Source organism: Bufo gargarizans, chromosome 3, assembly GCF_014858855.1.
Source record: "Bufo gargarizans isolate SCDJY-AF-19 chromosome 3, ASM1485885v1, whole genome shotgun sequence".
NCBI classification, from domain to species: domain Eukaryota; kingdom Metazoa; phylum Chordata; class Amphibia; order Anura; family Bufonidae; genus Bufo; species Bufo gargarizans.
In genome coordinates, this window is record NC_058082.1 from 74,846,844 (window position 1) to 74,859,305 (window position 12,462).

Sequence of the window (12,462 nt, forward strand, 5' to 3'; positions counted from 1 at the left end):
ATGGTTCTTGGGTAGCTATAATGCCAAACATTTTTTTTCCTTTTGAAAAAACTTAGTATTTGGTATCACTGTAATTGTACTGACCCAGAGAATAAAGATATTATGTTATTTATACCGAAAAATAAACATCAGAAAATTTATAACGTAAAAACGCAGTAGCAGTATTGCTGTTTTTCCTATCTCCCTTCCGGAAAGAGTTAATAAAAGTTTGTCAGAAAGTTATGTGTACCCCTAAATGGCGCCATTAAAAACGACAACTTTTCCTGCAAAAAAGAAGCCCTCATACAGCTGTATAGATGGAAAAATAAAAAAGTTATAGCTCTTGGAACGCGATGATGGAAAAAGGAAGAAAAACGCTTGGTCAGTAAGGCCGAAAACAGGCTGGTCACTAAGGGGTTAAATGTCCTCTCTCCAGCCTTCCCCTGTGCTGCCATAATATAGTTCATAGACACATGACACTTCTGCAGCCAATCTCACGTGTGCATAAATGCCATGTGACCACAGAGGCTATTGATTGGTTGCAGCAGTCACATGAAGGCTGAACATGACGTCATGGCTGTATGACCAGAGTGGACCTCGCGTCTCCATAGCGCCCCTAGGGTCGGTCTGTGTGCCGGCAGCCCTACAGGTGCTGGGATGTAATGAGCGGTGATTAGCGGGTGACCGGGCCCAGCTGGGGCTGATGAGGCCCGGCCAGGATAAAGCGGAGGCCCGCGCCGGCCCCGCACATCAGATACAAACTAATGGCGGGCTTTATGTGCACCCCCTATAACGCCTACCACAGCTATGGCGGGAGTTTCGGGCAGGCTCCTCCCGGGACCGTCCCGCAGCCCCCGGCCAGGAACAAGCAGGCGGCCTGGAAGACGGGCAAGGGCTCCGAGGCCGCCGACTACCTGGACAACTTCCAGCGGGCGCAGCTGAAAGCCATCCTGTCCCAGGTGAACCCCAACCTGACCCCGCGGCTCCGCAAGGCCAACACCAAGGAGGTCGGGGTGCAGGTGAACCCGCGGGTGGACGCCGGGGTGCAGTGCTCCCTGGGGCCCCGCACGCTACGCAGGCCTCCCGTCAGCGCCGCCAAAGCCGAGCCGGTGCGGTTCACCCGGCCGGTGGCCGTGTACTCCCCGGTGGTGGACGGCAGGGTGTTCTCTCTACCGCAGGGAGGTCGGACTATCAGGAAGAGTCCGGCCGTCCCCGACTACAAGGAGGCGGAGGAGCAGCTGCAGGAGAGCGCGGAGAGGAGGCCGGAGGCCGAGCCTGAGCAGAGGGAGCCCGCCCGGGAGAAGGAGCCTGACCACAACACGGCCGCCTTCCAGGTACTGACCCTGGGCCCCCCCCCCCACTGTTCTGCTGTCTGACCCTGGGGCCCCCCCCCCCCACTGTTCTGCTGTCTGACCCTGGGGGGCCCCCCCCCCCACTGTTCTGCTGTCTGACCCTGGGGCCCCCCCCCCCCACTGTTCTGCTGTCTGACCCTGGGGGCCCCCACTGTTCTGCTGTCTGACCCTGGGGGCCCCCCCACTGTTCTGCTGTCTGACCCTGGGGCCCCCCCCCCCCACTGTTCTGCTGTCTGACCCTGGGGCCCCCCCCCCCACTGTTCTGCTGTCTGACCCTGGGGCCCCCCCCCCACTGTTCTGCTGTCTGACCCTGGGGCCCCCCCCCCCCACTGTTCTGCTGTCTGACCCTGGGGGCCCCCCCACTGTTCTGCTGTCTGACCCTGGGGGCCCCCCCACTGTTCTGCTGTCTGACCCTGGGGCCCCCCCCCCCCACTGTTCTGCTGTCTGACCCTGGGGCCCCCCCCCCCACTGTTCTGCTGTCTGACCCTGGGGGCCCCCACTGTTCTGCTGTCTGACCCTGGGGGCCCCCCCACTGTTCTGCTGTCTGACCCTGGGGGCCCCCCCCCCACTGTTCTGCTGTCTGGGCCCCCCCCCCCCACTGTTCTGCTGTCTGGGCCCCCCCCCACTGTTCTGCTGTCTGGGGGCCCCCCCCCCACTGTTCTGCTGTCTGGGGGCCCCCCCCCACTGTTCTGCTGTCTGGGGCCCCCCCCCCCCACTGTTCTGCTGTCTGGGGGCCCCCCCCCCCCCCCACTGTTCTGCTGTCTGGGGGCCCCCCCCCCCCACTGTTCTGCTGTCTGGGGGCCCCCCCCCCCCCACTGTTCTGCTGTCTGGGGGGCCCCCCCCCCCACTGTTCTGCTGTCTGGGGGCCCCCCCCCCACTGTTCTGCTGTCTGGGGGCCCCCCCCCCCACTGTTCTGCTGTCTGGGGGCCCCCCCCCACTGTTCTGCTGTCTGGGGGCCCCCCCCCACTGTTCTGCTGTCTGGGGGCCCCCCCCCACTGTTCTGCTGTCTGGGGGCCCCCCCCCCACTGTTCTGCTGTCTGGGGGCCCCCCCCCCACTGTTCTGCTGTCTGGGGGCCCCCCCCCCACTGTTCTGCTGTCTGGGGGCCCCCCCCCCACTGTTCTGCTGTCTGGGGGCCCCCCCCCACTGTTCTGCTGTCTGGGGGCCCCCCCCCCACTGTTCTGCTGTCTGGGGGCCCCCCCCCCACTGTTCTGCTGTCTGGGGGCCCCCCCCCCCCCCACTGTTCTGCTGTCTGGGGGCCCCCCCCCCCCACTGTTCTGCTGTCTGGGGGCCCCCCCCCACTGTTCTGCTGTCTGACCCTGGGGCCCCCCCCCCCACTGTTCTGCTGTCTGACCCTGGGGCCCCCCCCCCCACTGTTCTGCTGTCTGACCCTGGGGCCCCCCCCCCACTGTTCTGCTGTCTGACCCTGGGGCCCCCCCCCCACTGTTCTGCTGTCTGACCCTGGGGCCCCCCCCCCACTGTTCTGCTGTCTGACCCTGGGCCCCCCCCCCCACTGTTCTGCTGTCTGACCCTGGGGCCCCCCCCCCCCACTGTTCTGCTGTCTGACCCTGGGGCCCCCCCCCCCCCCACTGTTCTGCTGTCTGACCCTGGGGGCCCCCACTGTTCTGCTGTCTGACCCTGGGGGCCCCCCCACTGTTCTGCTGTCTGACCCTGGGGGCCCCCCCCCCACTGTTCTGCTGTCTGGGGGCCCCCCCCCACTGTTCTGCTGTCTGGGGGCCCCCCCCCCACTGTTCTGCTGTCTGGGGGCCCCCCCCCCACTGTTCTGCTGTCTGGGGGCCCCCCCCCCACTGTTCTGCTGTCTGGGGGCCCCCCCCCCCACTGTTCTGCTGTCTGGGGGCCCCCCCCCCCCCCACTGTTCTGCTGTCTGGGGGCCCCCCCCCCCCCCCACTGTTCTGCTGTCTGGGGGCCCCCCCCCACTGTTCTGCTGTCTGACCCTGGGGCCCCCCCCCCCACTGTTCTGCTGTCTGACCCTGGGGCCCCCCCCCACTGTTCTGCTGTCTGACCCTGGGGCCCCCCCCCCACTGTTCTGCTGTCTGACCCTGGGGCCCCCCCCCCACTGTTCTGCTGTCTGACCCTGGGCCCCCCCCCCACTGTTCTGCTGTCTGACCCTGGGGCCCCCCCCCCCCACTGTTCTGCTGTCTGACCCTGGGGCCCCCCCCCCCCCACTGTTCTGCTGTCTGACCCTGGGGGCCCCCACTGTTCTGCTGTCTGACCCTGGGGGCCCCCCCACTGTTCTGCTGTCTGACCCTGGGGGCCCCCCCCCCCACTGTTCTGCTGTCTGGGGGCCCCCCCCCACTGTTCTGCTGTCTGGGGGCCCCCCCCCCACTGTTCTGCTGTCTGACCCTGGGGCCCCCCCCCCCACTGTTCTGTCTGACCCTGGGGCCCCCCCCCCACTGTTCTGCTGTCTGACCCTGGGGGCCCCCACTGTTCTGCTGTCTGACCCTGGGGGCCCCCACTGTTCTGCTGTCTGACCCTGGGGGCCCCCCCACTGTTCTGCTGTCTGACCCTGGGGCCCCCCCCCCCCCACTGTTCTGCTGTCTGGGGGCCCCCCCCCCACTGTTCTGCTGTCTGGGGGCCCCCCCCCCACTGTTCTGCTGTCTGGGGGCCCCCCCCCCCACTGTTCTGCTGTCTGGGGGCCCCCCCCCCCACTGTTCTGCTGTCTGGGGGCCCCCCCCCCCACTGTTCTGCTGTCTGGGGGCCCCCCCCCCCACTGTTCTGCTGTCTGGGGGCCCCCCCCCCCACCCCCACTGTTCTGCTGTCTGACCCTGGGGCCCCCCCCCCCCACTGTTCTGCTGTCTGACCCTGGGGCCCCCCCCCCCACTGTTCTGCTGTCTGACCCTGGGGGCCCCCACTGTTCTGCTGTCTGACCCTGGGGGCCCCCCCACTGTTCTGCTGTCTGACCCTGGGGGCCCCCCCACTGTTCTGCTGTCTGACCCTGGGGGGCCCCCCCCCCCACTGTTCTGCTGTCTGGGGGCCCCCCCCCCACTGTTCTGCTGTCTGGGGCCCCCCCCCCCCCCACTGTTCTGCTGTCTGGGGGCCCCCCCCCACTGTTCTGCTGTCTGGGCCCCCCCCCCACTGTTCTGCTGTCTGGGGGGCCCCCCCCCACTGTTCTGCTGTCTGGGGGCCCCCCCCCACTGTTCTGCTGTCTGGGGGGCCCCCCCCCACTGTTCTGCTGTCTGGGGGGCCCCCCCCCCACTGTTCTGCTGTCTGGGGGCCCCCCCCCCCACTGTTCTGCTGTCTGGGGGCCCCCCCCCACTGTTCTGCTGTCTGACCCTGGGGCCCCCCCCCCCCACTGTTCTGCTGTCTGACCCTGGGCCCCCCCCCCCCCCCCACTGTTCTGCTGTCTGACCCTGGGCCCCCCCCCCCCACTGTTCTGCTGTCTGACCCTGGGCCCCCCCCCCCCCACTGTTCTGCTGTCTGACCCTGGGGCCCCCCCCCCCACTGTTCTGCTGTCTGACCCTGGGGCCCCCCCCCCCCACTGTTCTGCTGTCTGACCCTGGGCCCCCCCCCCCCCCCCACTGTTCTGCTGTCTGACCCTGGGGCCCCCCCCCACTGTTCTGCTGTCTGACCCTGGGGCCCCCCCCCCCCACTGTTCTGCTGTCTGACCCTGGGGCCCCCCCCCCCCCCACTGTTCTGCTGTCTGACCCTGGGCCCCCCCCCCCCCCCACTGTTCTGCTGTCTGACCCTGGGGCCCCCCCCCCCCCACTGTTCTGCTGTCTGACCCTGGGGCCCCCCCCCCCACTGTTCTGCTGTCTGACCCTGGGGCCCCCCCCCCCACTGTTCTGCTGTCTGACCCTGGGGCCCCCCCCCCCACTGTTCTGCTGTCTGACCCTGGGGCCCCCCCCCCCCACTGTTCTGCTGTCTGACCCTGGGCCCCCCCCCCCCCCCCACTGTTCTGCTGTCTGACCCTGGGGGCCCCCCCCCCCCCCACTGTTCTGCTGTCTGACCCTGGGGCCCCCCCCACGCCTCTCCACATCTGGCATGGGTTTGGTTATACAAGAAAACCATGATGCAGTGAGGGGCAGATGGCTATGGCTGACTTCAGGTAGGGGTCCTCAACAGGTGGTGATCATGCACAGGAGAAGCAAATCCAGGGCCTCTAGTCAACAACCAGCTGGAGACCAGGTCTACACAAGTGTACTAGGTGCCTTCTAATACTACTTAAGGTGTGTAGGTCGGCCCAACCATGGGGTTGAGACCCAAACCCACAGCATCATAGGCATACAAACTTGCGGATCCTTTTCCATTCAGAATGCATTAGATTGCAAACTGATCCGTTCAGGGGTCTTGGAAGTGGTCCAAAATGGATCTCTCAAACGGAAAGCCAAAAACGCCAGTGTGAAAGTAGACTAACCTCTGGCACTTTCAGCTGTGGTGAAACTACGACCCCCAGCATGCACCATTCATTTCTTTGGAGTTCTGAACAGCCAAGCAAGGGGGTATCTTGGGAAGCAGTTCTACCACAGCTGGAGACTAGCCATCACAGGTCTAGTGTACCTGTTGGGGACCATCTGCCCACTGGTGGCTTGCTATAGGCTTAAAGGGTTTGTCATCAGAAAAATGGTTGTGTGCTAATGTCAGCAGAACATAGCTGTATGACTTGTATCTCCCTGCCTGCCGCCGCCCGCGCTAAATTACTTTTATAATATGCAAATGAGCCTCTAGGTGTTAGTGGGGCGTTGCTGCAGCACCTAGAGGCTCCATCCTCTCACCGTTTGGCACGCCCTTGTAAAGGTGATTAACATCCTTGGTCGCCTGCGCTGTCCATTTTAGTATTACGCTCAGTGAGTGAGGATGCTCTCCTGCTGCATCATGGTGGGTAAGCACTGGGTGGAATGTTGCCTGGAGAACCTAATGACACCCCCTGTAAGCGCAGTATGTACAGACTAAGCGCAGGGGTCTGTGCAGGAGAGGGATGGAGTCTGAGTAATCTACTAACTGTATTTCAGTTCCTGGAACAAAAGTACGGCTACTTCCACTGCAAAGACTGCAAAACCCGATGGGAGAGCGCCTACGTGTGGTGTATTTCTGGAAGCAACAAGGTGAGGCAACCGCTACAGATCACATCCGTTAAGTGCAGGTTTCACCTTATTCAGCACAGAAATGGCCCAATCCCCAGCTTGCTCTGATTTCCACTTAGATGTTCTCTGCAACATATAAAAAGACCCATGATTGTTCAGAATAAAAAATGGATCTTGTAGGCTTGATATATATCAATATAAACATCATGGACATCACCGCGACTAAACTCATGTACTATTAAAATATAAAAATATTTTTCTAATGCGGCGAAAGGTCTAACGGAAAGTGTTGAAAAAAAGGCAAATTGCCATTTTTTATTAATGGCATATCTTACCCAAAAAAAATTATAAAATGGTATCAAGAAGTCACACTCCAAAAAATGGTATCAATGAAAACAAGATTATCCTGCGAAAAATTACCCCCACCCCCCCAGCTCAGTAGATACAGTATAGATAAGTTATGAGGGTCAAAATATGGTGATGTAAAAAATGAAACTTTTTTTTTTTTTTTTTCAAAGTTTAAATTTGTTTCCACTATTTAGAAAAACCTCGTACCTCAGACATGGGTGGAATATCCTTGCGATATGCCAGCAGTGTCAGGTGGGGATCCTACCTTGGGGACCCACACGATCTCTAGAACTGAGCCCCCAAAGTGAACGAAATCACACATGCGAGGCCACCCTCTATTCAGGTCTATGGGAGCTCTGAAAATGGCCTTCCAGCAGTCCCATAGAAATCAATGGAGTTGGCTGCTTCTGCTCCATGCACTCCCCTTATTTCTATGAAATGGCAAAGCACGCTTGTTTTATACTGATGACTGATCGTCAGGATGGGTAATCGGTATCTGATTCGGGGGGGGGTCCATCACCCATGCTGATCAGCTGTCTGCTAAATAAGCTGCAGCTCTTCACAGCACCATCTAGTGGTTGTGCTTGGTATGGCAGATGTGAATGGTGCTGAGCTGCACCTAAGCGACTTGACCAATGAACATTTTACTGGCCTAGGAAATAGACATGGTACTCCAGTGATCAGTGGCAGTGCCAGGAGTCATGCCCCCACCCATCAGATACTGATGACCTATCCTGACAACCCTTTTACTGCCTTTTTTTTTACAGGTCTATTTTAAACAACTTTGTCGCAAGTGCCAAAAAGGATTCAATCCGTACAGAGTGGAAGCGATTCAGTGCCAGGTAAGTGGCAACCATGAAATGCTGCATTTCTAGTGCCGATGACCGTGATATCGAACATGGGTAATAAGTGGAGATGAGCCAAATTCAGTTTATGGAATTTGTTCACGCTTCGTTTACTGGTAACAGGTGAATTGGGTTATGGATTCCGTTACCACAGACCATAACGCAATTCTATGACGGAATGCCTTTAGAGGCATTCTGTTATTCATTCCATCATAATAGTCTATGGGCTGCAAAAAACGGATCAGTCTAGTTTCTGTTATACAGGACATGACTCCCCTGTATAACAAACAGGATGGATCCGTTTTGCAGCCCATGGACTTCTATTATGACAGAATAAATAACGGAATGTCTCTAAAGACATTCTGTCATAGAATTGCGTTATGGTCTGTAGTAACGGAATCCGTAATGCAAGTCACCTTTTACCTGTAAACTAATTTTATAACCTGAAAATCTCTAGTGGTAATTCTCCTTCACTCTGACTGTAATTGAATATATAAACCATGAGGGGGGCACAGCTACATGGTGGACCCTGCACACTGACCACCAACTGCCCATGAAATGAAAATGGTCCCAAACGTGAGAATCTCTCTGCCCAACTGCAATGTCCTTTTTATGACCATTACAAAAAAATGCAAGGGCAGGGGTTGTAGACGTGTGGTTGCACAGAAGCGGACTTGCCTTCTCTAATCATATGCATTTATCTCTAGAGCTGCTCCAAGACTCGCTGCTCCTGTCCACAGAAGAAAAGACATATAGACCTGAAGAGGCCACACCGCCAGGAACTGTGTGGTCGCTGCAAAAACAAAAAGCTCTCGTGTGACAGCACTTACAGCTTCAAGTATATAATCTAGAGGAGCACGGCTTCATCTGTACGACACGCACTTTGCTCGATGCATGTAGCACTTTGTTGAATTGGTGCTGAATCCTGGCTTTTGACCCGGCACTGGAAAATAGACTAAAGTTTTTTTTGTCTGTCTTGTAGCGTGGCACTGTTTTGTATACTTTGTAAATAAAGTAAATTTAAAAGATATTCAAACTAGCATGGGCATACTACAAGAGGCTCTACAGAGCTAGAGGTGGCTAGTACAGCTTGCATTGGCATCTGTTTACAGGGGTTCTTGTGGTACTTGGATGTTGATGGCATAGCCTGAGGATAGTTGATAAGTATTGGCTTGGTGGTGGTGGCCAGACACCCCGCACCCACACTGATTAGATGTTTTGGACAGAAACACTGGACTGAGCCAGAAGCGGAAGGTTTTGACCACTGTAGTGGCCATGCTGAGCTGCAGGATGCTGGAACCTACACATAGAGGGAGCCCTCTGTCCCCTGAGCATCAGCCCCCCCCCAGTCTTATGACCTATCCTTGGGTTAGTCTTTAATAGCCAAGTACTGGAAAACACTTTTAGGGGGTGTGTACATTGGGGCTTCTGTAGAGCTGAGATACAACAATCTGTGAGGAGCTGAGATGCCTCTCATGCCATTCTAGGGGGTGCACATGGTCTCCAGGTTCATGTAGAATCCAACAAATGTTATGCCTCATTCACACGTCAGGTGCGGCTCTAAACACAGAACAGGTGCAGATATTTCCCTTATGCCTAATGTTTGTGGAGGCTCCAGTCTTTTGTCTTGGCTCACAATCACTGATGGAAAACACTGACCAAACACTGAGTGAATGCAGATTTACTCGGTGTGATGTAGACCAGGGATCGGCAACCTTCGGCACTCCAGCTCCTGTGACACAACTCCCAACATGCAAACGTGCTCATCTGTTCGAACTCCCAAACGTGTGACTGAAGCATTCTGGGAATTGTAGTTTCTGGAGTGCTGGAGGTTGCTGATCCCTGATGTAGACACTTTGGAGGTCATTAAATTAAGGTCCTTTGTTCTGCAATCTGCAACTTCTCCCTGCTCACAACGGGTATAAAGCGGGTGGGGACAGGCCCGTCTCATTTACTATTTGGTCATCTACCAAAATGGTCTAAAATGTGTAAGACTGCTCAGAACCAGTCTTGCGTTTAAAAGTGGCGGTGGATCTGCTGAAGTTATGGAGAGGCTTGGGCCTCTTCACAACTCCAACAAATCCCCTGCTGGCTATAGGGATTAAACGCTGGTCTTAATAAATGTGCCCCTTTTGTGCCTCGCTATACATTTCAAAACGACGTGCTCTAGAAGGGTGTGGCTTGGTGTGCAAAGAGATGGTGTAGCAAGATGCACCAAATCTATAACCCTACATGAGCCACTGAGATATACAGCAATCCTTCTACCCACCTGGTTTAGTTTTATGCTAAACATAACACTAATCACCCCCCTTCCCCCATTGTGGTATAGTGGGGAGATTGTCATAGTAGCATTGCTTCTAAGAGACCTAAATAAAGTGCCTTGTGAGGAGCACCTATGGTTCAGCCATAAACTGCACGCTGCAGACTTGGGGCCAACTGGCAAAATATGGACTGTACTGGGAAAACCATATGTACATCTGGGCAGCAGTGGTTGTCACTGGTGCCTTGCTGCACTGGGGTTCTAGGCTACAATCCAACCAAGGACAACTCTTGCATGGAGTTTGTATGTTTCTCCTGGTTTTTGCGAGGGTTTCCTCCCATACTCCAGATTGGGAGCTCCATTGCGGACAGCGAGTGGTGAGTGTCTGTAAAGGGCTGCAGAATATGTTGGCGCTATGAGAAAAACAAATCTGAAATGTGGGGAGATGAGGGAGTCCAGTATGGATCAAGCAATCTCTAGCCTCGATAGGACTGTAAAGGAAGGACTATCACAATGACGTTCTCCTGTTTGAGTCATACAGTTGGGTTTTTAACAGTAAACATGGAAAGTGTTTTCAGTATAACAAGTGTAGTATTTTGCCTTTTAGGAGGGGGGCACACTTTAAATTGTTCTGTTTCTAGGATGCGTTCACACTGGCCCAAGTTTACTAATGTATCTTCAACAAATATCTTTCTAAAAAGTGGTTCAATTTGGCACATCTCTGGAGTGTTGTAGATGTTATTCTGGCAAACAGACTGCTGAAAGAAGCATGTCATTTAGGCTCCATTCACACATCTGCTGTTCTGGGTCTGCATCCATTCTGCAATTTTGCAGAATGGGTGCAGACTAGTGTTGAGCGAACTTGTGTTTTAAGTTTGGCGTCTTAAAGTTTGGGATCAGGTTATCGAAGAATCGCGTTATGGATTCCGCTACCCCGGACCAAGTTATGGTCCGTGGTAGCGGAATTCATAACACGATTCTTTGATAACCCGAACTTTAGACACACAAGTTCGCTCAACACTAGTGCAGACCCATTCATTTCAATAGGGCTGCAAAAAAATGTGGCCAGCAGACCATGTGCTGTCCGCATCTGTAGTTCTGCAGCCCCGCAAAAAATATAGAGCATGTCCTATTTGATAGAAGTGCCTATTCTTGTCCGCTATCATAGGCTGGCCACGTGTGGAACACACACAGCCGGTATGAATGTGTGAATGGACCCTTATGATGAGGCCTGCACCTAATCATGAATTACATTCCTCCTCTGGCAGCAAAGGCCCTAACCAGACTGGCAAATCAGGGCCTAAGTGTTTACTCTTGTGACCCTCTCTTTCAGACAGTTTTTAATGTGGGCACGTTACAGCTGAAAAACTCAGCCTGACCACAAGTCTACTGGTTTCATACATATGAGGCCTTCGTCCGTGCCAGCATGGTTTGTGAAGTTAGGGATTATGGGGATCATTTATGACCAGATATATGCCACTTTTGTGGCGCAGATTCTGTTGTCTGCAGTGGTGTGGCAGAATCGTTAATTTCTAACGATAATTTGTTTTCCCTTAGTCCTAACAGCAGCACAGATGGGGTTAACTGCCCCTGTGGACTGGTAGGACCGGCGGAATTTTAATGAGCCCAAGAACCAATAAACGATCTTCAGCTCCCTGAAAGGGAGGAGATCACCCCCCAGCCCACCGTGTCTTTAACAAGTATGATGTAAGTTAGGGAGGGATATTTGTGTGCTGCTGTTAGGACTAAGGGAAAACAAATTATCGTTAGAAATTAACGATTCCCTTACGTCCTACCAGCAGCACAGATGGGGAGATAGCAAGATAAAACCCCTAGGGAGGGTCCTCATGCCTGGCAGAAGTAAGAACTGTCTGCCCAAAAGCCGAAAACTCTGCCATCCTAGCATCTATCCTATAATGGGAGATGAAGGTTGACTCAGAGCTCCAGGAGGCCGCCTTACAGATCAACTCTAAGGGGAGAAGGCTTCTTTCCGCAACCGAGGTGGAGACCGCCCTAGTAGAATGGGCTCTCACAAACTCGGGAGGATCTAAGGTTTGGGAGACAAAAGCTTCCTTAATGGCCTCCTTGATCCAGCGACTAATGGTGGCTTTAGACGCTTTACGGCCTTTAGACTTACCGGCAAACAGGATAAGGAGATTCTCATCTATCCTGAACTCTCTGGATCTATCCACATAGATCTGGAGGCATCTAGAAATATCCAGCGGATCTCTAGCTGGAGTATCAGAGGAGGAGGCTGTAAACAAAACTGGTAAGGAGATTACCTGGTTGATATTCTGAAAAGTAGGCACCTTAGGTCTGAAGTATGGTAAGAACTTCAGGAGTACTCTGTCCTGTAAGAAAATAATATATGGATGAATTGCAGAGAAAGCCTGCAATTCAGAGACTCTTTTGGCTGAGGCTATAGCCAGAAGAAAGACCATCTTTAGAGTTAAATATTTGAAATCAACCTCCTCCAAAGGCTCGAAGGGGGGAGATGCTAGACCCCTGAGCACTACTGAAAGATCCCACTGGGGAATGGGTTTCAGTATAGTAGGCTTTAGTCTTTCCGCTCCCTTCAAGAAGCGTTTGATGAGTGGGTCCCGAGAGTATGGCCTGTTGAGACAGGCCGAGATGGCAC

At 55.4% G+C, this 12,462-nt stretch overlaps 1 protein-coding gene across 1 annotated transcript; it reads left to right on the forward strand.

The window, feature by feature from the left end:
- The first annotated feature begins 501 nt into the window (after window positions 1–501).
- ZAR1L (zygote arrest 1 like) lies at window positions 502–8,594 on the forward strand. The gene is made up of 4 exons (XM_044286781.1): window positions 502–1,313; window positions 6,300–6,392; window positions 7,487–7,561; window positions 8,272–8,594. Exons 1-4 carry the CDS (start codon window positions 744–746, stop codon window positions 8,413–8,415), a joined length of 882 nt encoding a protein of 293 aa, XP_044142716.1. The 5' UTR covers window positions 502–743; the 3' UTR covers window positions 8,416–8,594.
- The last annotated feature ends 3,868 nt before the right edge of the window (window positions 8,595–12,462 follow it).